The sequence below is a fragment of the Athene noctua genome, chromosome 2 (genome assembly GCF_965140245.1).
Source record: "Athene noctua chromosome 2, bAthNoc1.hap1.1, whole genome shotgun sequence".
Lineage (NCBI taxonomy): Eukaryota > Metazoa > Chordata > Aves > Strigiformes > Strigidae > Athene > Athene noctua.
The window spans coordinates 138,305,508-138,331,277 of record NC_134038.1 but is presented as its reverse complement, the minus strand read 5'-3'; the positions used below and the strand labels follow the sequence as shown (position 1 = coordinate 138,331,277).

The following is a 25,770-nucleotide window of genomic DNA, read 5'->3' as shown; positions in this document are numbered from 1 at the left end:
GACAAAATTTAGATGAATATATTAATAAACTAGCATGGGAGCAGGACAGATGTACATACATCATTTGTATAGTTTTGCAGAAGTTGGAAGTTGTACACAGTACTGACACCGATAGCTTGACAAGCTGAACTTCTACACTGTAAGAAATTTACTATCATGTTGGCTGGAAACATTTACAGAACCTATATGCTTATAAACCAGAGATTAATAACCATGTGCAACTTTAGAAGACTTCTATAAAGTATCTTTAATGACTTTGTTCATGCCATTTTAAAAACAGTAATTTTCAAGAAAAAAAATCAATACATTTGTTGTATTGACTTTGCTTTCCCATTCCTATTCCCATCTTTGCTAATCACTTGGCATCCACAGTATGTACAGTCTGATGCCTGGGAAGATATTGAAAATTGATGCCAAGTTTCCAACTTGCTAATTATAGTGCACAATTATTATGGACTGCCCCCACCATCCCCCTACCTCAGTATAATAAAAAAAATTTAAGTCCTTCTGTGAAAGCTTCCCAAAAATGCCAAAGATGTCATTAGCAAAGTGTTTTTTCAATCTACATATATGGCCTGTCTAACTTTTGAAATTGATAGGCAGTCAGTCATGCAAATGATGGAAGAAAGTCACTGAAAGAGGGCAGCTATCACGATCTAGAGAGCTGTATAACCTATCCCCGTTCACCACAGGAATCTTCATTATACTGCTGTCCTTGGTCTTTCCTGAGGAAAAAAATCTTCATTGCATTCTGGTAAGATTTCTGCAGGTAGGTATAAATGAGAATAATTTTTGCTCTTTTCTCTCATGACCCAAGCTGCATTTACTCACCTTTATTAAATGAAGAATTTCTGCAACTGAGCTCAGTAAAGTGTCATTTAACCAGAGATCTTCATCAAATGCTTTGAGTTCTAAATAATTGGATTTGGTCTATTTTTGACAAGGCCACACAGAGTTCTTTTAAAGGGAAGATGCCATATGATCTCAGCTAGGTAAGTGGATTCTCAAAACACATCCCCATCTCTTAAAACAGACAAGAAAATGGGCATGACAAGATCCATGTTATACATTATGCTGTATATACAAATGGAAAGACTGCATCTCAGTTTTTCCTATTACTCAGTTTAACAAGAATTGGTAAAACATGGAAGCAAAGCACCAATAGCCATCTTTCCCCAAGTCCTTGAAGAATGTCTCAGCATCTCCTACAGGTCTTCAGGTCTCTAAAGTTTCTTCATTTGCCCCACAAGTGTCTACAACACAGATTAAACAACTTGTCACTGGGAAAGCACGGACTTTGGAGTTGGCTATCCACTTGTCTGTTTCAGTATTATATTCAAGAATATGCCCTAATCGACCAACACCCTGAAAACCAGCCAGGACATAGACTATAGATCCCACAGCAGCACACTTCACTGTTACACCTTTCCAGGGCATTGGAGACACCATCTTCCATTCATTCATCTTGATATCGTAATATTCTACATTATCAAGGCCACCTACAAAGCAATGAGATAGGTAACTGCTTATTACATTATACCGTATGGACTGAACTAGAGCATAAAAATGCTTCGTTAAATTTAGTCTTTATTTTCAAGGTTTAGATTAAAAAAGAAATCCTAGAGTAAAAACAAACAGGAAAAAAGGCCACAGGTTTCTAAACTAGCAGTTTACCCTTTTATAAATACAGAAACAGAAAAAAGAGGAGGCTCAAAGCGAGATGCAACAAATTTCACATTATATGCTGTCTAGAGATTCTCATGTTGCTTCATGAACAGAAGAAATAACAATGCCAAATTTCTTAAGCATTTGTGGCTAGTGACTGAAACTTAGGAATCCACCTGAAACTTCTGTATAGTGAAGGCATTTTATTCTAGAGGGATCACCAGTACCTTTACCTAAATTAATAATTTACTGATAGAGGATGTCTCTCCAGTATGATATTAAAATCACCGAATTTTAAAAGCCTAAGTGGCTTTGAAGAGGGCCAAGGGATTCAAAAGTTATTCGTCACAAAATCTACTCTTCTCTAAGATGTGCTTGTTTAGGAAATAAGCTAGTAATTTCACTTTACGACATCTACAAGTATCCTGTTATCCCTGTTTAACAACTGTAATACAGCTCAGAGTTTTCACTTCCAGTTCTGAATTATTAGATCTGGGAGATTAAGAAATCTTTATGATGTTAAGAGGTATGAATCTTTCACCCCAGATATAACTCTTGCCCATTATATTACAGTAAGAGCAACTAATCAGTCAGGCTACAGACTATGAACAGCAAAATAATACTTCAACTTACTGGTTCAATAGCACACACCTTGAAAATGAGCATTCAGTGAATACATTAACATTTTGCAAAATGGCAGCCCTGGCTATAAACAATTGATAAAATGTTTGCACGAAAACTGCATGTACTGATATTTTTGCATTAGAAATCAATCATGCTGGAATAGTTTTAGTAGCTAATTAAAATATAAGCTATATTCTAAATCAAATATTCCAACTACCATAAATAGTGGTTAATAAACCTCATAGCTGAGAATTTTCTATTTGGAAAAGCACTTCAGAAACCCTGTGTAATTAAAATTCAATTATCCTGGAAAATAAACTATTACTATTCTAGTTTTAAAGACAAGGAGATAGGCAGATCATAAATGACCCACCCATGACAGTAAGTCATATTTCAAAACTAGGGCAGTCAAAAAAGTTCTCACTTTTTCACATTAAAATACATGACTAGCTGTAAGTCTTTAGACTGAAGTTCCTGAAATAGCAGCTAAGCATTTACTTGTCTCTCAAAAGAATACTAAAATCCCTCAAAATACATAATGAATAATTAAAAAAAGCCCCAACAACCCAGTAATATCTTTTCTTAAATGACTGGTTTAACCATATTAACTACTGCAGAACTGGGCTACAGTACGGTGCATGTCTGAATTTGACAATAAAAAGATACAGGGAAGGAAAGAGGTGAAAGAAGGAGGGAAACAATGATGTGACAACAGAACATGTTTTATGGTACCGCTCAAAGTTTTTCAGCTGAATAAAGTGGAATGAATTCTTTGCAAAAGAAAAAAAATGGTACCCATGAAACCTTGTGGGGCCAGCTAGAGAATTAATAGAATTTAAGTACCTAAGCCATTTTGTCCACCCACAGCAAAAATTTTGTCCTTTACAAACACCAGCCCATGATTCTTCCTGGCTTCAATCATTGGACACAGCTCAGTCCACCTGGGGAAAAAGAAAACCAAACAAAACAGGAAAACTCACTATTTAATTCCTGGAAAATAAGTATAGAATATGTAATAAAGAAAATGCATTAAGAAAATAAATATGGAAGAAAACTGCTTGAGAAAAACTACTTTTTAAGTAGAACTACAAATAACTGATTTATTACTGCTTAAATCAGGAAAATTACTTACCACATCTTCCTATTCATCTGTATTTCAGTTATTCAAAGAGCAAGCAAAGCCACAAGTGACCAAAAATAATTAGAATTGATACAATACTTACGTTTCTGTGGCTGGATCATAGACTTCACAGGAATTTAGGACTCTTCCAGAAACATTGTTCCCCAGGCTTCCTCCGCATACGTAAATGAGACCATTCGCCTCTACCATGCCATGGCTGCATCGCTGAGTCAGCATGCTGGGCTTTGTGTGCCAGCTTTCTGTTCTTGTGTCATAGCATTCAAATAAATACAGTGCAGAATTTCCTTAAAAAAATAGAAACCCACCAAAGTGTCATTAATTTTTATGGTTGTCTTTCAAAAGAAGAGTCTAAGTAATTATCAAATTGATGCTTTATTTGTTAGTTGAAAAGGGAAAGCTGCTTTCCCACCTCCAAAAGCAGAACTAAGCAACCTGAAACTTGGGACTATTCAGAAAGTACATACTTGTAATTCTTTTGACTCTTGTTCCAAAATATGCAAGTAAGTTTATAAAACTGCTATTTGTGTTTAAAAACAAAAAACAAGTGAAGAATTTTATTTTTTTTTTAGGGGGGAATAAACACTGTATGGAGATGTATATGAATTACCAATCATATTGTCATCATCTCATGCTATTCTCACTACTTGGAAATATATTGTTCTTTCAGACGTGAAGATGAAACCAGCTTTGTAAACTTAAGAGAAAAAAAGACTCATGTGAATCTGTACTAGCAGTGTGACTTGCCCAATTCCCAGAACGCTTGCCTTCAGAATTAGATAACTTGGTCATAACATACTCCTGAACTATTAGCAACCACAAGACAGCTACCCCTCACTGTTTTACTTTCTTCCTGGGGACTGGCAGATACTTATTTTCTGGAAGTGCAAGGTCTGTGTACTCCTCCCTCAATGGCCAATAAAACTATCACTGAAATCAAAAGCAATTTTTCTAATGAAGATAGACGGGAGCTTAAAGACTTGTGCTCAGGTAACTAGCTGAACCATAGCCAAAGCAGAGAAGGCTGGATGTAACTTTCTCAGAGAAGAACCAGGATCCTTCTCCCCTTTGTTTCAATAGATATATTCACCTAGAACAGTTAAATGCAAATTTTCTTGTGCCTCTTGTTCCTTGTCTTTCTACTTCTAGAAGTTAACTTTGTCACACTAGCAGCACTCATTACCAGCTGGGGATCTGAACCCTCAAAACAGTGCTATGTTTCCAGACCCAAAATACAGGAGCAGACTATTTCTATAAACTGTGCATTTGTTTACTCCTACCATGTAACTCTCAGTATCACTAAGAACTGTGTAGAGTGGGACATATTTTTTCCTTGATGTAAAATACACATCCTTATTTCTCTGAAGTTGAAGATAGAAAGTAGAAATTCTCATCTATGGGAAATGCAGCAGAAGTGTCTTTAATGTCTTTTTATAAAAAAAGGTAAAATCTTCCATATTTCAGTATGCTGTCAGTATAAGCTTAAAATTTTTCCTGCACTTAAATATAGTGGAAGAATTTGTTATGTTTAGCAACTCTGTTGTTTCCAAACTCTCTGAGCTTTTGCAAACAAAACAGTACTCCCATCAATTCAAAAAGGGGAAGTGAGCCCTGTTTTCTGTAATGGACTAGCACAGTAATTTGTTTTCCAAACTATTCAATCAATGCAAAAAGCATGCAATTTTTAGATTTGTCTACAGCTAAACACACTGCAGCATTTTATCCGATTAATGGTTTCACATAATTGCCTGCTCCAAATTAGAAAATACGAGATTCAGGATAGACAGACTCTTCCAAACAAGCAGCGTTCACTGGATTCCAAAGAAGAAAAAAGTATGGGCAAAATAAACTCCATTATTAATTTTCAACTTTTACTATTCTGTCTTGACTAATATTTATGGAAAGCAAAGTGAAACTGTGCAGTAATGTGAGCGTAGATTTAAAAGAAAAAAATTAAAATTTCCATTACAGTTGTATTAACTACAATGTATTAGAAAAACGATACAATCAAAATCTGTATCATACTCCCTCATGAACTGACATGTGGGAAACTAGGAAGATTTATGAGATTTTGTGTTCCAAGTTTCGCAATGCAGCCTTAGCTAAGCCTATTTCAACAGGAAAGGTGTTATTTCACGTTTACCGCACTAGGTGGCGGCTAGGAACTGTCTAATCTGCTGCTACATCAGACCTCTTAAAACATTTTGTAGGTCATGTAACATTACCTAAATGTCACAACTTCCCATTAAGTGACTTATCAATGTTAAGCACCGATTATGACCCCTTTTTTCTCTGCTCACCTCCCTCTGCAGCAAGGCAGAACTCAAAAGGATCTACTAGAAAATTTCTCCCTGGCTCTAGATTTCGGAATTTTTTTCTTTTTTCCTTTTTTCCCAGAACACAGCTTTTTTTAAAGCTCAGTATTTTTTATGGATATAGCATACCTACATTCCAACTTTCGGTTTGTTGATGGTGCATCAGATTTAGACAAAATGCATTTTATTACTATGGTGTTATAGCAACATGTTAAGTCACCCACTAGTTTTTTTGAGGTTTTGGTTGTTGGGGGTTTTTTTGTTTTTATTTTTGTTACTACAACAAGTAATGACAACTAAAGTAGTATTTTCCCATTTACTGCAGCAAACCAAAAGAATAACATACTAACAGAAGATAACTTCTGTCATTTGACAGGAAAAAAAGGACAAATTCCTTTACAGGGCCAAGTATGATTTCACCACCAGAAGCTTTTTTTTTTTTCAAGAAAAGCTTTTTTTCACTCTCCGCCCCCCCCCCCCCCCCCCCCATGAGGCCTAACATACATTGTATACGAGGAATGCTGCTGTCAAAATGCAGCTATTCTGGCCATACATTGCAGATAATTTTAAACCACACTGAGTTCTGTAGATTTATACAAGTAAGCTAAGAGCAGAGTGGGACACACCCAATATATTTGCTTGTCCCTAGTTAACTCTTAACAGTTGCAGTGTACATTATGCTCTAATTAATATAAATATTAATCATTTCAATAAGTGAAACCATTTTAAAAACACAACATAAATAGGTTGCTGGCTTGTGGGGAGGATAAAATCCTAAGTATGGGAAAATAAACTCATTAAGCTAACATGGCAACGTGCAGTTTCTTTTCAACAGTCATGCAAAAACCAGAAAAATTTCCAGGTATCTTTCTTTGTGCTTTTTTTTTTTTTTTGGTTTGTTTTAAAGATTTTTAGTGTCTTACCCACTTCTGAACCACCAGATGTATAAATTTTGCCCTCAGCAGCACAGGCTGCAAGGCTATCTCGAGGTGTTGGAGGTCCTAGCTTGGAATACCAGCTATCCTTCACCACATTGTAGCAGTCCATTCGCTTTATAGGGAAGAGCTGGGAACCACCCAAAATATAAACTACGTTGTCCCAGAAGACACAAGCTGCATCCCTGCGCTTTTCAAAGGGACATCGGATGTCTGTCCAGCTGTAATCCTGCATTACAAAGAACAGGTAATGTCTAATAGATTATAACACTTACCTGCACAGCGAGTGTTTTTCAAACAGAGCTTTTCATAGAGATTTAGATATGGTCAGTTTTAAAGTTCCTTTTCAAAACAAACATGAATACTCTTTATTGAAGAATACTCCTCAGGCGTACTCTTGAAAAATTCTCTTAGACACAGACATAGTTAGCTGCAATGAACCATGACATTATGAATTTCTATTTCCTCATTCCCTGTGTGCACCAAGAACAACTTCCCTGAAAAACAGATTTTTTTTTTTCCCCGACAGAATTGACCTCCTGCTGCTATCATGTCAGACACAATGCACGTGATCAATAAAGTAGGATTGCATTTTCTTTTCTAGGAATAGAAGACATCTTACATATAGTAACAGATTGTTTCTAAAAAAAGAATAAAATACAGAATGTACCAAACAAAGGCAATGGAAAAAGGAGAAGATAATATCCAAATTGACAAGCAACTCAGTTAAAAAGCTCTGATACATACTTTATTACCATGACAACTAGAAGCTTATTTACAGAATTTACAAAACACAAATGATCTACAGCTATCCACAGTTGATAGCATGAGAAATAGAGTAATGCTCCATCACAAATACTGGCAGTCATGTTGCCTAAAACCTGATTTTGCGTGGATTAGCAAAACCGGCAAGTATCAAATATGGGCAGCAATGCTACCCAAAGCCTTAAGAACACAAAACTCAGCAACTGATGTCAGACCAGGATAGCATACAGCACAAGAAACACTTCTTGAGTAATAGCATCTCACATATTCCATGAGCATAGCTTGTATCCTATACTGAACAGGAAAGTACGTGACCTTAACTGTTATCTGTGCCACCTCAGTATGGTCTAGCTCAACCTGCTGAATGACCTTCATTGTAATGGTTCACACAAGACGTTACATCATTACATTTTCTTAGCAAGGACATACTTCAAACACCTTGGTCAATGAGGAAGAACAGCGACTCCTACATGGGGGTTCAAAGAAAGAGAGGCAGAGCATGTTATAGTCCAAAACATCTTACAATCTTTTCTTGTAGCATCCCCCATATCAAGAAGAGCTGGCAGGTGCATGTGGCCCTTTATGATGAGAAACAGGTCCTGGGGCATCCTAGAAAGGAAAGCCATACTACAGCATGGCAAAATAAATAGCTGCATAAATCTTAAGAAAATGTCTTAGTGCATTGTGCAAGATCAACATATTTTCTAGCTCAAACTTCTGGCACTTTTACAAAAAACCTGGTGGTTTCCTTTACTGTTATAAAGGGCTGTGATCTGACCCACTTCTACGGTTTCAGTTCATAGCTACCATTTCATCCACACCTTTATCAAATGAAAAGCCATAACTGAGCATACTCAGCGGTATCCTCCTCTTTCATCAGTAGGCAATTTAGGTCATTCTCTTGCAATGCTCTTCAGTGGTAGTCTGCACCACAGAATTGCTTTCAATTTATGCATTCTGCACATTTAAGAATTATTGAGAAGAGTTACTTTATGCCACAGTCGAGATCCACACAGCCCTGGGCAGTGACAAGCCTCATTTCTGGAAGGCTGAGTAGGGACAGACCAAGATAGGTATATGGTGACACTTTCCATGCTGATCTTTGTTTTTAACAAATTGTGATGCAGGACACCAGAGGCAGAAGCTGTATGTTTTTTTTAACTGAAAGGCTTTCTTGTCTTTCATGAATTTATTTAATCACTTACTAAAACTATCTGAACTCCTAACAACCACAAGACCCCGTGACAGGAATGGCACAAGTAATTATGAGTCATGTGAAAGTAGCTTGTTCTGTTTAAGACTTTTATTTTCAGTTGATAACTCCTCTTCCAAGTTTGTCAGGGTAAACAGCAGATGTGCCCAATACAGACAACCTCCCCACTAACAGCTTATTAACTACAGCTCTATCTCCTCATAAAAGGTATTCTCATTCCTTTAATAATCAAGAAATAGCAATGCCACGCATCTGTTACTTTTTACTTGCCACTGCTGGGATTTTGCACTATTAAAAAGTTAAAACTTCCAGACATTTCTGTCACTAGAGACAGCAATTTCAAAAGAATAAGCATACTGCTGCCCCAAAATTCCATAAAGTCATGTATAAATTTTAATCAAAAATTCATAAACCAAGAAGTATTTTCTTCCCAGGTTGAGGGGGGGGAAAAAAAAAAGCTTAAAAAAATATTCTCTGGCAAATTTAACAAGAAAATGCTTCCCACCACCACTAATACATCTAGGATTTCTAGTAGTATGCTGAAAACAAACACCTCTACTCAAAGCAGTGCCAAATTGCTCCACAAGTTTTATGCCCGTCTGCATCTGTCCTGTTGCATCATTTTGCTCTCTTGATGAATTACATGCATCAGTGGAAGCATCAGTTACAGTGCAACAAATACAACAAATACAGACTTAAAGTAATACTGCTAACAGTCTCAACAAATAATATACAGTATCCAATCCACTCTTATTTAAAGAATCCTTTCTGACAACAAGAAAATGAAGATCAACATTAGAGACTAATTTTGTGTGCAAAGCAATGAGTGAAAATTAAAATTTTTTGCAGTAGTTTTATAGTGTTAGAATTATTGAAATTTATATCACAACTGGGAAACATATTTTCAGGAGAAACATAACATTTGTTTTGAACTGTTTCTTTAGCTGACAAAAATTTAATTAAAATCAAAAGTGAAGGACTAAGTCACTATTCAAGCAGTTCAACAGACAACAAAGAAAACTTCAATTCTTTCCCAAGGTCCTAACCTTGCAAAAGTACACACTCAACCTTAATTCTCTGCTCTGTGAAACTCCCATCATCTTTTGATGAAACTTAATTAAAGTGAGTTAAACGTGATATAGTCTTTGCAGCATTGGAGCCTTACATCCCATCCTTATTTTGCATGCACAGGATGCTAATCCCACAGGGGTTCTGGATCCTTGGTTTGTTGCATTTAAGAAGCTACTGTCACAGTTAATTAAAGATCAAACTCAGATACTCAAGCGAAACATCCAGAAAAGGACCTTTAAATAGCTTAGAGTTGAAATGAAGTAAGTAAAAGCTATTCAACAAGACATGACAGGCTAGCTAAGAATACCCAAGAAAGCATATAAGCACTAGGAAAACATTCAAGGAAGACATGCTTGTTAGAATCAAGTTCTCCAATTACCCACTTTTTTCCTTCTCCTTCCCTGTCCCCCACCCCTCTCCCCATTAATCCACATGCAAGGCCATAAAGCTTGATCAAGAGGCAGTTCTGCAAAATTTCTTCCAAACTCAGTTCTTTTTCGGTGTTATGCCTGGACAATTAGTCTATGAAAAAAATAAGCTATTTTATCCTATACTTTGTGTAGACTTATAAAGATAAGACTTTTTGTCTACAAAACAGACTTCTTTGTAATATAGTTTAGCTCTGACTGAAGACCACCTCCCTACATATATCATTTTCCTTCTAGTTTTAAGTCTTTGCCTGTTGCTCCCACTCAGCATGCACCGAGATGATTATTTTTCAAACAAGATTAAGTTTTCAGAAAATACATGGTGACAACTCGGGGAGCTTATATTAATTTATAAAGACTGATGAAGCAACATCTCCCATCTTTTGAGTTCTGACTACCACTGACATTAGGCACTTACGAAGTTTAACCTACCAGTTAGGTTGGTAAAGAGACCACATGCATGCTATGCTGGTAATACCATTGCCAATTAATGACTGGGGCAATAAGTCTCAATGCTTGCTTCTATCCTACCTAAAATCAGCTTTGTTCCAACCTAAGTAACTGGAAGTTAAGAGAAAGAAACTTTGATCTGATTTCCTTTTAATAAAAGAAAGGTCAGAGCATATTGGGTGAATTACAACTTGTTAAAATGCCAAAACAAAGTAACTGAAAAGGATGAATACCCTGATCAAAAGCTTTCCCAGCTCAGACCCTGAAAAGAATTATCTGCTCTGTTCCCTTCACCCTTCACCCTCTCACCCTCAGCTGAAGTACTGCTTGCTTTGAGTACGTGTAAGAAGCAAAAAGGTACTCGTTATTTCGGAATTTGGAATTCCTCATAAAAACACATACTAAAAGTTTCTCAAACTAAGTCAGCAAAGCTGGTCAGTTTTTTCTCCAGACTTAAGTGGCACTCAAAGAATGTAGCTTCAATTTTCTCTTGCATAAGGGAATCTGAATGATGAGTTCAAAACACATCCCAAGAGCTCATTCATTCTGAATTAGATTTGACAGGGCTCACACTGACTATAAAATTCACACAGATAACACACAAAACTGCTTGAAATAATAACAAGCATTTAATATGCTCAATTAGAACAACCACAATTTCTGCAACAAAATATTACATGTATGTGATCTCATAACTTATGATCTCATAACCCTGATATTTATGTAGTAATTTTTCTCTGTAGTAGTGCATGTGCTTGTCTGGTAAAAGAGTATGGATAATCCTTTTGCATGCAGCTGATGTTTCTAAACCATTTAGTCTGCATAGCTGAAATATACACCACTCCTGTGGCTTGATTTTATTCGGGGAACATGGAAACAAATTTCAGGCAAAACTAGCTTGCTCGCTCACTCTAAATTAGCCATCTCTAAGTTTTCTGTTGTAGAAACTCACTCTTTTCCACTTACAGAATACCTGCCTCCCAATTCTTTTCCTTATATACTGTTAAGAACTAACAAAACTCTGAACCATTAGGATTTAGAAGTGGTTACATGTTTATAATTAATGCACTGAAAAACCACCTTGCACTCTAAAACTGGCTTCTACACTAACATACTAATGTTAGCCAATTAGCTAATTAGCCAATAATTGTGCTAAAAAAAATTGCTTTGAGTTATTCTCTGAACACATATGTGCATGCACATGCATACAGACTTCCATATATTCCTAACCGATTGCTTGATGTTTCGGGGACCTTTTAGTTCCAGCTGTGGGATGCACGTATCAATGAATTCTTAACTCAGATGGATTTATCAAAACTAATATTGCCAACGAACACATAATCATTCTATTAAAAATTAAGTACTACCTCTAGGTACACAGATTTGAAAATACCCAATTAACCATACTCTTCCAACTGTATACCCAAAAGGCAGGGAATACATCCTTCCTAATACTGTTTTGTACGTCATTATGTCTTAGTTAATATCATCAGCAAATAAAACACGTAAGATTACAAACAGTGAATCTTAATGCATTTTGAGGTAACGATTACCTTTGGATTAAAATATCGGCAGGACTGGGGCTGTGAGCCTCCAAACAAAGCAATGCGATAATCATGTTTTTTCCTTCTTGGCCTTGTACCTTCTACTAACTCTTCTCTGTCTTCTGGGGAAAGTAGATGGTAGCGCATCCCACCTGGAAGGAAGACAACAACTGTTTGCAGATCCAGTGTAGTTCATACATGGAAAGGGATGTTTCATAGGCAGGGATAGGTGGTGAGAGGGAAGGGAAGGAAAAGGGGGGGAAAACCAAGTTTCTACATTACACCTATACAGCTTTGATTTAAAAGGGCAGAATACATAGCAGCACATGAGGATGGGAGCATACATCCAGATTTACACCCTATTTCAAATTGCCTGCTCCATGTGAAAACAGGACATTGATATAGACTCACATTATATACCAATTCAGCTCATTTAACCAATATTAACAAGCAACTAAGTTTGTCATATTGAAATAGGCAAAAGGAGGCAAACCCAAAGAAAAGGAACAAGAAAACTGGGAGCCTAAAGAGGACAACCCTAACATTAAAACAAGGGACTTGAACCCAGTGAGGAGTCAACCATGCTTGCCTCCTCACACCCCTAATTTCCGATGAATAAGGCAGGCATCTCTAGCATACTGTACCTCATGAAAACTCCTCACTTTTGTACTTAGCTTGAAAATGCAAAATATTAGTTACAATTGGTATAAGAAAATAGGCATTCTCCTAAGAAACATTCCAAAGAATGCAAAAATATTAGTGACAGTCCAAGCCACTAAAACCAGACAAACAAAAATCCTTATTTCTTAAACAATGCACCCAACTCCATGTCACACAAGAAGTATGACTGAGATGCTGATGGTCAGCAAATACTTACCAACATATAGGTTAATTTGAATCTTGCTCATTGAGACTGGAGGAAAACAATTGCATACCATTTTTTAGATCTACACTAAAATGAAGCCAACTAGTTAACTGCTACTGAAATGAAAATTTTTATTTCCAGAATATTTATCAACATCTAGGTTTTTCTTTCTTACATGATCACATTTCTCAAATGGTGTCTGAAAGTAAAAGGGAAGCTTGTTCTCTATCTCATCTGCACCTTGAGAATGCAACTGTCCGTAGGCTCAATGGTCAGTATATATTAGAGATAAAAACAGCAAAACACATGCTTAATATTCTAGTTTGCTTAGGAAAGCTATATAATATTCAAAATTTTGACATAAAACATTTTTAATTCATATACAAACATGAACAAATTGACCTAGCCTGTTCCAAAGGCACACTAACACTTCCAATTACCCTAACAATGCATTGACAAAATCTCCATTCCATTACTTGTCATGGAGTTCATGTCATTTGCTTGGAGGAAAGAAATGAAAGTCACACTGGGTTACATAAACTGGGTTTTATTTACATATTAGTCTGCTAATCCAACTTCAGCTCAACACAGCATCCTAGTGGGAACAAAGTCAGATGAATTTAATGTGAAAATGTTGTCAGAGCATTTTAAAGCAAACAATTTTCAAGAATTCCACAGCATTTTTAAAATTACACAGAACATTAAAAATTTCATCTAGAGGTCAACTTACTGATCACCATTTTAAGGCATTCTGGGTTATCCTGAATAAGTGGTTCAGCCTGAACTGTTTTACTTAAGAAGTTCTTTGATATGAGAGGAAATCGGACTTTAGCAAGAATATCAACCATGTACGGCTGGCGATTTGGCTCATCATACTTCAACCATCTGACTGCTGCATCATAAACCTTAAACAAGAGAGGAAAGAAAAGCATAAAGCACATCACCACACACTAAGACAAATTATTAAACCTTAATGCTCCAAACTGATTCTTCTGCCCATTGGTGAACTTATACTAACATTTTAGTATGTGGGGATCCACACCATCTTCCGAAGAAACCCAACAAAACAACCAACCAAACCCCAAAAGAGATGATGCTCAGACATGAAGTAAAACAAATGCACAACAACAGAAAATCCATCTACATACACCCCCCCCCCCCCCCCCCTCCTTCTACTATGTAACCTTTTTCTCCTCCAAATGGGAAGCATGAATCAGCAATTCACACTGATGTGGATAACCCCTATACCAGGTTGAGTCTAACATGCTTCGAGTTCCATGCCCTAACACAGGTAATACTTCACCAGAAATGTTGAAATAGCTTCTACTTGATATAGTCTCCTGAGCTGACAAACTGCTTCTGTTATCAAATTGCAGTGTTGGGGATCAAAATATATTGCTATCATTGTGTTTTAGGGGACCATTTGAATAAAAGTTTTCAGCTGCAGACTACCATAAATTTATCATTCAGAGAGTCTCCTCTCTAACTCCTCTACAGGAAAAGACAATGGGTTTTCTCGGGGGGCAGGGAAGACAACCAAGAAATCTGCTCTATTTATGACTGTCTTCTGGGTCAGGAGGAGTGAAATGAAAATCCAATATTACCTAAGATACTTCCATGCTGCTCTCAGACCTAGCAAGCTCATCTACTATGCTGCCACTTCAAAGTCAGCACTAACTTCATTACAAGTGATAACACAGTCAATACCTACTCCTGTAGCTGGAACTGATCACAGCGATCAGTGGTGGAGCGACTGAATTATAACGTGGAAACACATTTAGTGGCAGAATTAGAGTTATTCAGAGGGACTGCTATACCACCTCAACTATAATTCTGCAAAATGATCAGGGAGCAAGGGAGAATAAAGAAATAAAAAAATATTTAAGGCTCAACTCCATCAGCTAAGGAAATTTAACAATGATTAGACAGGAACATTTTATCCCTTCATCAACAGAAACATTACTTGCATACAGGAAAAATAGGACAGTAATTAAAGCTACTTTTTTTTGCTAAATGTAAATATGCTTTACACTAATACAAGAGTTAGAGTATAATGTCAACTTTCTAGCAGTACTTCTGAGAAATAAAATTACTATAGTATCACTGGCAAACTTCCAGTTTCATACTGCACACTGCCACTTTCCTAAAGGAATTTTAATGATGCCATGCTGCCTACACAAAATTTCTACCACTGCCACCAAGTTAAAGAATGCTATCTTACCTTACTAACAGAACAAGAATATAAATTCCAAAGTGTCATTTTGGCTGAAAGCCAAACACCACTTCCAGCTTTGAGACTGTTACCCTGAGACCTTAACTTTTCCTAGCACCTGGCAAGAATGTTGAACTGTGACAAAACTCATGTTTATACTTGTAACTAGCCAACTATCATATTCAGTCACCTGAAATTACTCCCCCACTCTCAGTAATTATTTTCATTTAAGATTTTTTACTGCAATTGATACATTGAAGAAAACACATTAATTCTCTGAAAGCTAAACTTCAGTCAGGAAAACATCCATTTCTATCCAAGTGGATACATATATGATGTTGGCTATGGGATCTGCCTCCTGCACTTCAAAGGTATGAGTCAACTCATGACAACATAGCCAAACAAATTACTTAGTTCAAGCACCAGAATAGCATAGCTAGAAAGGCAAGATTTCAATTTGTTTTCAACAGATTTGACTAAGAAGCTACAAGAAGTACCCAGCAGCTACAATCACCCTGTAATCACCTCTTTGGGCTGCAGTGCAGACTTCATACACTTCCTGTTTTCCTGCAGCAGTTAGAACCAGCTGGTGAACAATCACTCAGGGCTATGTTATAAACTGAATCAAACTTTCTGAATGGGACACCTGTAAATGTAGTTTCTACCACAGGTTACAACTTTTGAGTGAAACTCCAGGCTCCTTTCAGCCACCTAAACTTTTTTGTGTCCCTCCCCTAAATAAAGGCCTTCCATTGATCCGTCACTGTCAATGCATCGAGCTTTCAGTGTTTTGTTCACCTTGCTTCAAAGCCCCTCAGTTCCCCAAACTTAACTTGTGTATTCATAAGTTTCCATCAGAAGCAATTCCTCTGTGAAATGGACTGAGCCCATACTCAGGTAGAGACATGCAACCATTAAAGTGTAGTTTGTTTTACCACTTCAAAGTAGCTCATTTCAGTGATAGCACAGGAACCCCAATCTAGGAGCAACTGCTATAGTACATCCAACTTAATTCAGCTCACGTACTATGGAGTCAGAATCTCTATCTCAATAAAGGAAACTGTTTTGCTTACCCCCTTTATGATTGCTTTCTTTCCAGTTTGGTGAAACAAAACATGTAATAACCACACTTGAAATGTTAATATTTGTTTTTGACCAAGCCAGGCTGCATCTTTTATTCTAAAATTTAGCAAGCACTACGTGCATCATATACTGTAGGAACATCAGAAGTGAGATACTTTAAACCAATTCTTTATTGAAAAAGATAGTCAAGTTGAATGCTCTTTGCTGTATGAAACAGGGATCTCACCTGGTCCTCTGCCCTCACTGTCAACGTATCTTGGTTCAAGAGATGTGTCACACGCTTAACATCAAGCTGAAGAAATTCATCTGTCTTGTAAACTTCAGTGAAGTGCTGATGGATAAAGTCATCTGCAGTGGCTTTCAGTTCTGGACAGTCTAGGCATTCTGCTAATACACTTATACCTATTAAGGAAAAATTAAGAAAAAACCCTTCCAAATTTGAATTTCAATTACCTTTAATATATTAAAATATTACTTGCAACCCCAGTTTATTACTATGCTTTTTTTTCTTTAACACACATGCTGTCACAACTCATCTGCAACTCAAGACAAACTAGGATAAGCACAAGCTCCTGATACCTATGCTTACTGAACTAATTCCATTCCCATTAAAAATTGGGTAAGCACAGAGTTTTTCAGCAGATTGCGCTACAATCTTCTTCCTCTTTCTACAGAGAAGATGGCAAGTGGGGTAGAAGCAACTCACCAACCCATGGGCTGCAACTAGCCTGAGCTGCTCTAAGCAAACCAGAAAGATAAAATCCGAGTGTATGACCTCTTGACAAAGTATCAAGAGTTTCAAAATAACCCATCATTTCTTTCAAATATAAAAAACCCCCCAGTGAACTGTGGACTTGCCTAAGAATCTGCACAGAACAATTTCAACTTGTAAACAACGCCTTGAAGAAAAAATTATTTAATCTTTATGTCCCTTTTTGCTATAAATTAGCAACAAAGAATGCAAGTGTTAAGAGACCATAATTATTCTTCTAGTTAACAAAAACCACAGAGGAGGTTTGCCTTAAAGCAAGCATAAGTGGTATTTTCCTTAGAAAGTAATCTCTTTCTTCCAGCAGTTGTTTCAGAGCCACAGCTGTACTGCATCAAAGTGTCAGTTCAATCACTGTAGTTCAGATTCTCTGCAAAACATTTCTATTGATATTATAAACATCTATAACATGATTAGGAAGTTACTAGAATTACATGACAAATGTCAATAAAACCCTACAAACAAGTTTACTTTTAATCTCTGATTAAATAAAGTGCACCAAATCTTAAGCATGAAAAAGCACTTAGTTCTACTTGTTTACCTTTTCTGTAACACCGAGTTCATCACATTAGGGCTACAGAACATATACAATATCAAACTTGCCCAGGTGACATTCATGGATTTCAGTCAAGATGAAGAGCAAGTAAAACCAAAAGTAACCTAAACTTATCCTGTTCATACTTCTAAAAGATATGCTAGTTCTGCAGAAATTACAACTCTGTCAAATTCTGTAACAACTGAAAGCTCCACCTTGTTAAACAGCTGAGGTTCTCTTAACAACCAAGAAGCTCCAGGGTTGTTGCCAAGTTGGCATGAGACCTAGCAGTCAGTGGACCCTGATACTGGCATGATAACTGTCAGTTTATTTTGTCTATGACAAGGGACAACAGTTCAGATTCAGAGCATAATTATTTTTACATGTCTGGATTTAGTCAAATATTGCTGCCTTTTAGATGATAGTATCTGTTTTTCAAGAACAGCAGAGTTAAATGAACAGTAAATTTACGTATGCATTTCTCTTACCAAGACAATTGGAAGCATCAACTTGTTCCTTTAAAAAGTCCACACACATTTTTTTCACAGGTTCAATTTGATATTGGTTTGCTGCATCTAGTAAAGACTGGACATTATTGCTGTTAACTGAGATTCTGCAAAACAGGAAGGGTAAAACTGAAATCACTAGAATTATCTACTTTGTTGTAGTAAAAAAAAAAAGGCAACTTATTCACATAAACGGAAAAATTATTTCCCTGCTATTTACCCAAGAATCTTTCACACAGTCTGAGCACACAATTTCCCTTCATGATCTTTCCAAACTGCTTTCATTTGCTCTGCTTTACTGAGGAAGGGCAAAGAGTAAACAGCCCTGGATTCTGAAGAAATAGCCTTTAACACAGGCCCTCTGCAGTACCATACTATTGCTCTGACTTGTGTGATTAGCCACTTTCACAAAGCAGAAATGAATATTTTTTTTTCCTAACAGTCTCCTACTTCCAAACAGGCATCAGCAAAAATCTGTCTAAACTCATTGTCAAGGCTGCTCTGATTTGCCCAGAGTGCACAAGCAGAACCACCAGCCTGGCAGTGCTTCAAGAGAAGGTACAGAGCTCACAGACAAGGGCTTGGGCACCAGGGAAGGCAACCATACCAATGGGGTGCTGACACTGACTGTCTCTTACCACTGATGGAGCACACAAGATTCCTCTCAAAGAAAGGAGAAAGCCTTCCTAAGGAGAATTAATCCCATTAGTACAAAGATGAAAGGCCTGTCATCCATCTGTCATGAGAGCTGATTGAAAAGTGCTGTTGACAATCCTAGTCATCTGCACAAGCTGTTTTAAAAAAACAAACAAACAAACAAACAAACAAAAACCAACCACCACCACCCACACACAGACAACCTGAGACAGAAGGGAAATGCTGTTCACAGAACAGTTATCCACCCTGCCTGTCCTGAGATAAAGGTATAACTCCTGGAAATGGTTCTGTGTGATAGCTACTGTGGCCATTAAGAGAAACCCTGCTGATACCAATAAGGGCCCGAATTTCAGAACAATGGGAAACATCACTTGACTCCAACACTCAAGTCAAAAGCTTGAAGTGCTCCGAATTGCTTTCTGGAGATGACTACTGTTCTCTTTAGCCTGTAGGGCTTCCTACTGATTAAATAAAAATGAAAAGGGAAGAGGATATAAGGTCTAGTCACATCAGACTTTAAACAAAGTAAAGAATTGTAATGGTAACAAAACGGGTGAATCATAAAAGCATTATTTTCAGATTTTATTATTTACAACTGGCAGGCTTCCTAGAAAAAAGTATCAGCTTTAAATAATGAAGCTACCTTGCGGTATAGGCAAATTCCACGAGCTGTTCAATAATGTCAGGTTCCGCATCTTTTAACTCCACTTCAAAGGACTTTGATTCAAGCATATTTGCTGCAAATAAATTAAAAAACAAACTCCATCAATAAGTCACTCTATTTTCTACTGTTTGCAAAATATATAGTAACTAGAGTGATTATACAACGTGGGAAACTGCTAAAAACTTCACACAGTTGATTGCTGTTTTCCCAGGATTACTAACGCAAGTCAGGAAAGAAATGATGCAGTGGGACAAAAAGTAACTGGTGTGTGCACATAACTATTATGTAAATTACGATAAACCATATTAAATAGAAAAGGTCATAGATGCTATCAACTGCAGTGCAGACTGCCAAGTTAGCATTACCAAAACCAGGAAGCACACTGTCAAAAGCTATTTCCACATTTAAACTGATAACAATAGAGACAGCTCTGAGCTCCCCACAACCAGACACAGCACTGTAAGTCTGTCCACAGACAGTTACAAACTGACCATTGGAAGGCATGGTTATTTTACTTTATTAGACTTAAATGTGTGGTTTATAGCACAGTAATTTTACAGTTCATGGCTAAGGCATAAAGAAGAAAGATAGATACTAATCAAGTTTGTAAAGATAGCATAAATGCAAGAATACTGACACTTCTGAAAGCCCATTTTATATGTGGAAAAGACCAATGGTGAGAAGCAATGGTGCAGACAAATTCTGTCATGGGAGTAAAAACTCCCAGTTTTCAGGTCAAGAGAGGGAGACCAATTCTAATACAACATATGGGCCCAATTAATATGAGCTCACATATGAAGTAACACTTAACTTGATCAAAAGTGTTGAAGGGAAAATGAGGGGAAGGGTAAACAGATGAATGGAAGGACATAAAATGAGGAAATCTTCACTTATACTTATCCTTGAAATTAATCACTTTCATAAAATAAACAGCTTGTCAGACACTAGTATAACAGGATATAAACACAAAAGCTTATAATTAATTAATTTTGAAAAGACTTACTAGTAAACATCAAATTAAAAAAATGACTGGCCGAAGCAAGCACAACACGGTGAGCTGGAATTTTTCTTTCTTGAACCATAAGAATGACATCACATAGAGTTTTCTAAATCAGAGAAAAACACAGACAAAAAATGTGAAGAACAGTATTTTCAAAAAACTTTCAACAACATTTCTTTAAAAACAGATTATGGAAATTAATTGCTTTTCTTAATCCACACAACTCGGGAGTATTATGCAATGAAAAGATTTTCTGAAAGTCAAAGTTAAGTTCAGTAACCTGGAGAACTAGCAAACTTAAGTTTACCCATGAACTTGTACCTTAAGGATGGCCACAAATAACATGAACTCTTGATTAAAGTTTTTCCTGTAGTATGTGTATCAGCCTCGAATAACATGGGCTCTGCAGCATCTAGCAGAGGATGCATTTATGTTACCATCTTCATCTATCAGTGGCTCTCTTTACTCAGCTGTTGATTTTCAGAAATACTCATAGGAACCTCATATCTGAAGACCACCATCATATGGTCCAACCAGAGTGAACGTGATTGAACACTTAAGAAAATGTACCCCAAAAACATCACTTCTATGGAAGGGTTTGACTGTTCACACTTGATAAGCAATTAACTGCCAGAGGGAAAAAAAAGCCTTTTATTTCTCATTTTTTTGATATCTGTATGCAAGCAGTTAGTTTCTCCTCTACATGTGAACTGTCAAGCACTAGGAGAAAGGGAAGTGACGGAACTTACAAAAGTTGTCAGGAGACATGAGAGTAAGGGACTGGGGTAAAAAAACATAATTTCAAGATAAAGGATATCATTTCAGAATCTAAGAACATACTGACTGAAGTAAATTCACACCATACTACAGTTAATTACAACATCTTTATTAAGAAAGAAAAACTGAACAGCACTGCTTCCTAAAAACAGAAATTCATTTTCAACTACTACTTTAAGAACACCTACCTACACCCATCCAAGTAGTAACCCCAGAAAAGAGCATCTCTACTCTGGGAAGTACATACTTGCTTAGAACATTTTCCCCATACAGACAATACTACCTAGGGCACACCTCACAAGGCTGATAATCCATATATGCAGCCCCTTCAAATAAACCTGTTTTTTAGTTTCTGGAAGGAAAGGCCTCTCAGAAGCACACATGGGACAAAATACAAATAATATATTTTTTTAAAATGTTTTAATTAGGGGGTGACATACAGCTTCCTTTGTACATCTGTAGCTTTAAACCATTTAGGATTGAATAAGCAAAAGTAAGAGACCTTTCAAGAAGAGTTTCAGAGGAAGTCCTCTAAAGCTGAAATTCCCAGCACATCTTGTTCAAAACAAGTGTAAGAAACAAGCAGTACAAGATACCAGAACATCCTGTGGCGAAGCTTTGGTAAGACTTGCAACTGTTGCCTGATCTCCATGCTGTATTTCTCACACATTTAGTGCCTCAGCTCAGCATCTGAAGCACCTCAGATATTCTAAGGCCTTTCTGAGTGCAGGAAGAAATATTTGCCAACCATCATTTTCATCTGGGATGTTTCTGGGTGTTACTGTTTCAACTGACACTCTTCTGAGGATTTCTGTACTTCTTTCCAGAAGGACCCACTGGTGTCACTGAGTCACCTCAATGAGGCAACTGATGACTGGTATTGCATTAACCAAAGGACACACCCGCACATCAGCTTGCATTAGGGTGCTTCACCTTCCAAATAACAGGTCCGGCAACACCTTGCAACTCTGTCCCAGCTTCATTCTCAATTACTTCACTCACAGCTGACCCCCACTCAGCTGCAAAGTTGCAACAAAGGATTTATGCACATGCTGTCAAATAGCTCCATAAACTGCCCCCACAGGCCATCTCATGTCGGAGATGAGCAAGAAGTCCTCCATACACTAAACATACTTGCCCCCAACATCTTACCAGTACTAAGTACAAGTATGACCGTAGTTTACTCTAAACTCCCATACTCATGGAGGCTGCTTCTAGATCAGAGCTCACACAAAAAGCAGCCTCTTTCAAATTCTGCACTTTCCAATCAGCCCATTCTCCTACAGCATTAAACTAACGCATTTAAATAGCTAGTGCTCCACATGCATGCTGCTACTTCCATCCCAGGAAATTTTAAAATATCATATTTAGGTTTTATAACCACAGCATAGTTCTTGACTTAGCAAAATACAAAGCCTATAAATCCTTTAAATTTTCGCACAACTAATCAGCTGAACTAGTACATTCTCCTCTGGCTCCTGCTGACTTTCTAATTTTATCCTATATAATCACATTGTCTGTTAACTTCTTACAAACAACTCCTAAAAGAAGTGTGAGTGTCATGAACTAAACAAGAATTTCTGGAGCAGCCAGCACTGGGTGTGAGATGCAAAACTACCATCTGAGGTCAGATTAGAAGTTTCCAGGAAACACCAATAGCAGGCAAAATTCAGAGTTGCACCTCCCTGGGCATAACAGATTTTGAAATTTGAATCAGAAGTACACATCAATTTCACAGCACTTAATCCTGATTCTCCCTCTCCCTGTTTAGAGTAACTCACAACTAGATGAGAGCTGGCCCTCTATTATACTGAAAGATGAGGTTCTTAAACAGAACAACATGGTGCCAGATACTGGAGTAGTTACATGGTAAAGCACTGTGATTTCTCTGTGCTAGGGTCTGCACATATATCTAAGGGAGCGAAGTATTTCCTCTCATCTACTTACAAAGCATAACAGCATCTGGAATCCCCTTGTCAACAATGACAGAGGTATGAGCTGAACATTAATGAGCAGAGTTATGAACTCAGCTACACCATGGAATATATTTACCTAATTAGAAGAGAAACAAAACCTAAAAAAGTAGATCATAGGCTTTAAGTCTCAACTCCTGTACCTGAAGTCTTGAAATCAATTTGGTTTTTCATACATAGGAGCTTTGTTGCATGAAATGGCTTATGCAGACAACACAACTGGCTGCATATTAGTGAGAAGGACAGGGCTGAAGTGCAGGAGAAAAGCAGAATCAACACTGTGACATCACTTGCTAGCCCAGGACCTAGACTGCTGATGACCACATCACTAAAAGCTGGACTGAGCCTTTGGCAAGACTAACACTGAGAGATAAACAGCTAAACCCTAGAAGGTACAATACATGACAGTGCCAAGTACAAAGCCCCCAACTGTTCTTTAACAGCTGGCTTCAGAGTGAGCTTTAACTCTGGCTCCACATCATTTTTTAAGAGAACAACAGTACCACAATCAAGCCAGCTTCTCTTCCTCCAAGACAGATCTCTTCATATTCAAGGAGTTACACAGATCATCCTTCTGCTCCTGTACCAGAAGTCTGAGCTTTTTAAGGGGGGAAAAGAAACATAAAAAATAAGAAAGCAGCATTTCTTTCAGTTTGGACAGCTCAACTGAAATCCACTTGTATAATTATAATTTTGGTTACCGCTCTTGCTCTATTGATAAACTGAAGTCACCTTTAATAATAATTATAGGCTATTGATCTAGGAATCTTATCTGCCAGAAAGGTCAGAATTTGTAAAGATGAGGTCACTAGCCCCCTGTACTGCCATTGGCTTCTTAATGAGATGGCCAGACATACTTGGTACGAAGCACAAGAAGAAATGCTACCGGTGAAACCCAACCATGGTTACAGCCATCCCTCTCCTCCCACTGCAGCTTCACTATACCGATAGTGTTCCAGGGGTTCACAGTCCATTTGTTCAGAGAAGAGTTCCTGACTAAAATCCATCATCAACATCTCTACTGCCCTCAGGTTTCTGTTTGAAAAGGACTACGTAAATACTCTTATCTGGAGAAACTCCGCCACATTTTTTCACAGTGAGAACCACCAGCCATTGGACTAATCTCCCCAGTAAGTGGTGGAAACCACAACATCGGACACTTCTAAGGTCTGGCTGGACATGGTGCTGCTGGGCCATCTTGTCTAGACCGGGCTTCTGCTAAGAAAGGTTGGACCAGACGATCAATCCTTAAGGTCCCTTCCAACCTGGTATTCTATGATCGATCGCAACTTAACTTCTGACCTACCACAGGCAAGGTGCTATGAGATAAGGAGTGGGTCCACTGTGTCTTCTGCCTTCAGCACCAACAATAAGCCATCGCAAACAAAATCTGAACTTGCCACACTTGCTGTGTCAGCGTAGGGCAGCGTTTCTGAGTTACCCTTCCCCGTGGCCAAGGCCCGCCTCAGAGGCTCAGGCTCCCGGCGCCCCGGCTGGCCTCGGCGGCACCGTCCTCCCAGGGGTTCACCGCAGTCAAACCCAGCGACGGGAAACCCAAGCAACCCTTTGCCCGGGAGGCGGATCTGCCTACAGAACGGCGCTGTCCCCCCCGGCAGGCAGCCCTGCCGAGCGCCTGCCTGCTCGGTTCCGGGTCCCCGCAAGCCCCGCGATGGAGCCGTGGAGCCGCCGGGCGGCCCCGCCGTACCGGGGGCAGGGGAGGGGGGGAGATGAGCCGCCGCCTCCGCCGTACCTGCTTGCGCATGTTGTTCATCACCCCCATGAAGCTGGCCAGCAGCTTCGCCTCCTCGCGGGCGGCGAGCTTCTTCTCCGTCTTCTTCTTGCTGCTCTTCTCCGACCCGGGGGCGGCCATGCTCCCCCGCCCTCACCGCCGCCGACACCGGCCGCCCGCCACCCCCGCCGCAGCACATGCGACGCCGGGGCGACGCCCGCCAACCGCCGGGCGGCGACCGACGGCTCCCGACACCGGGGAGCGAGCTGCGGAGCGGCGGCAGGCAGGGCCGACCCCAGCCGCACCGCCGACACCGGAGCGACACCGGAGCGACACCGGCCGCGGCGGAAGCGGAGAGGGGGCGGAGCGAGGCGCACTGACGCCATCGCCCGGCGCGCGGCCCCCACGCGGCATAAACAAAGAGCGGAGGGGCCTGGGCGCGTCACGTGACGGGCGGGGGAACGCGCATGCGCGCCGGCGGGGCCGCGGCCCCGGGGGGTGTTGGGGGCGCCGGGGGGGCGGGTACAGGTCCCGGCGGGGGGCGGCGGGCGCTGTCAGTACTGGGTGCTCGCCTCCCGACGTGTTTTTAGGGATCCTGCCGTGGCTGGGGTGAACGTGAACCAGAGGCACCCGCTCCTGGTGGCTGCACCGCCCCGCTTCCAGAAATAATAACGTGTTGACCAGAATATTGGGTGCTTCGATCCCTGTTTTTTTGAACAGGGTTGTGACAGCCAAAGCAGCGTTTTTGTGTAAATTTGCTGTTTGTGTGATGCTTCCAATTTTGATCCCACATATAACAAGGTCTTGAACAGCTTAATGCTCTGACTTGAAGGGAGAGAAATTTGTGTGTGA

At 38.9% G+C, this 25,770-nt stretch overlaps 1 protein-coding gene across 1 annotated transcript; it reads right to left on the bottom strand.

Moving 5' to 3' along the window:
- Positions 1–216: 216 nt before the first annotated feature.
- On the bottom strand, positions 217–25,275 carry KLHL7 (kelch like family member 7). The gene is made up of 11 exons (XM_074900414.1): positions 24,940–25,275; positions 20,443–20,545; positions 19,419–19,512; positions 18,101–18,225; positions 16,535–16,710; positions 13,744–13,918; positions 12,158–12,300; positions 6,666–6,906; positions 3,513–3,714; positions 3,133–3,230; positions 217–1,499 (listed from the first exon to the last, which is right to left on the bottom strand). Exons 1-11 carry the CDS (start codon positions 25,057–25,059, stop codon positions 1,216–1,218), a joined length of 1,761 nt encoding a protein of 586 aa, XP_074756515.1. The 5' UTR covers positions 25,060–25,275; the 3' UTR covers positions 217–1,215.
- Between the last annotated feature and the right edge of the window lie 495 nt (positions 25,276–25,770).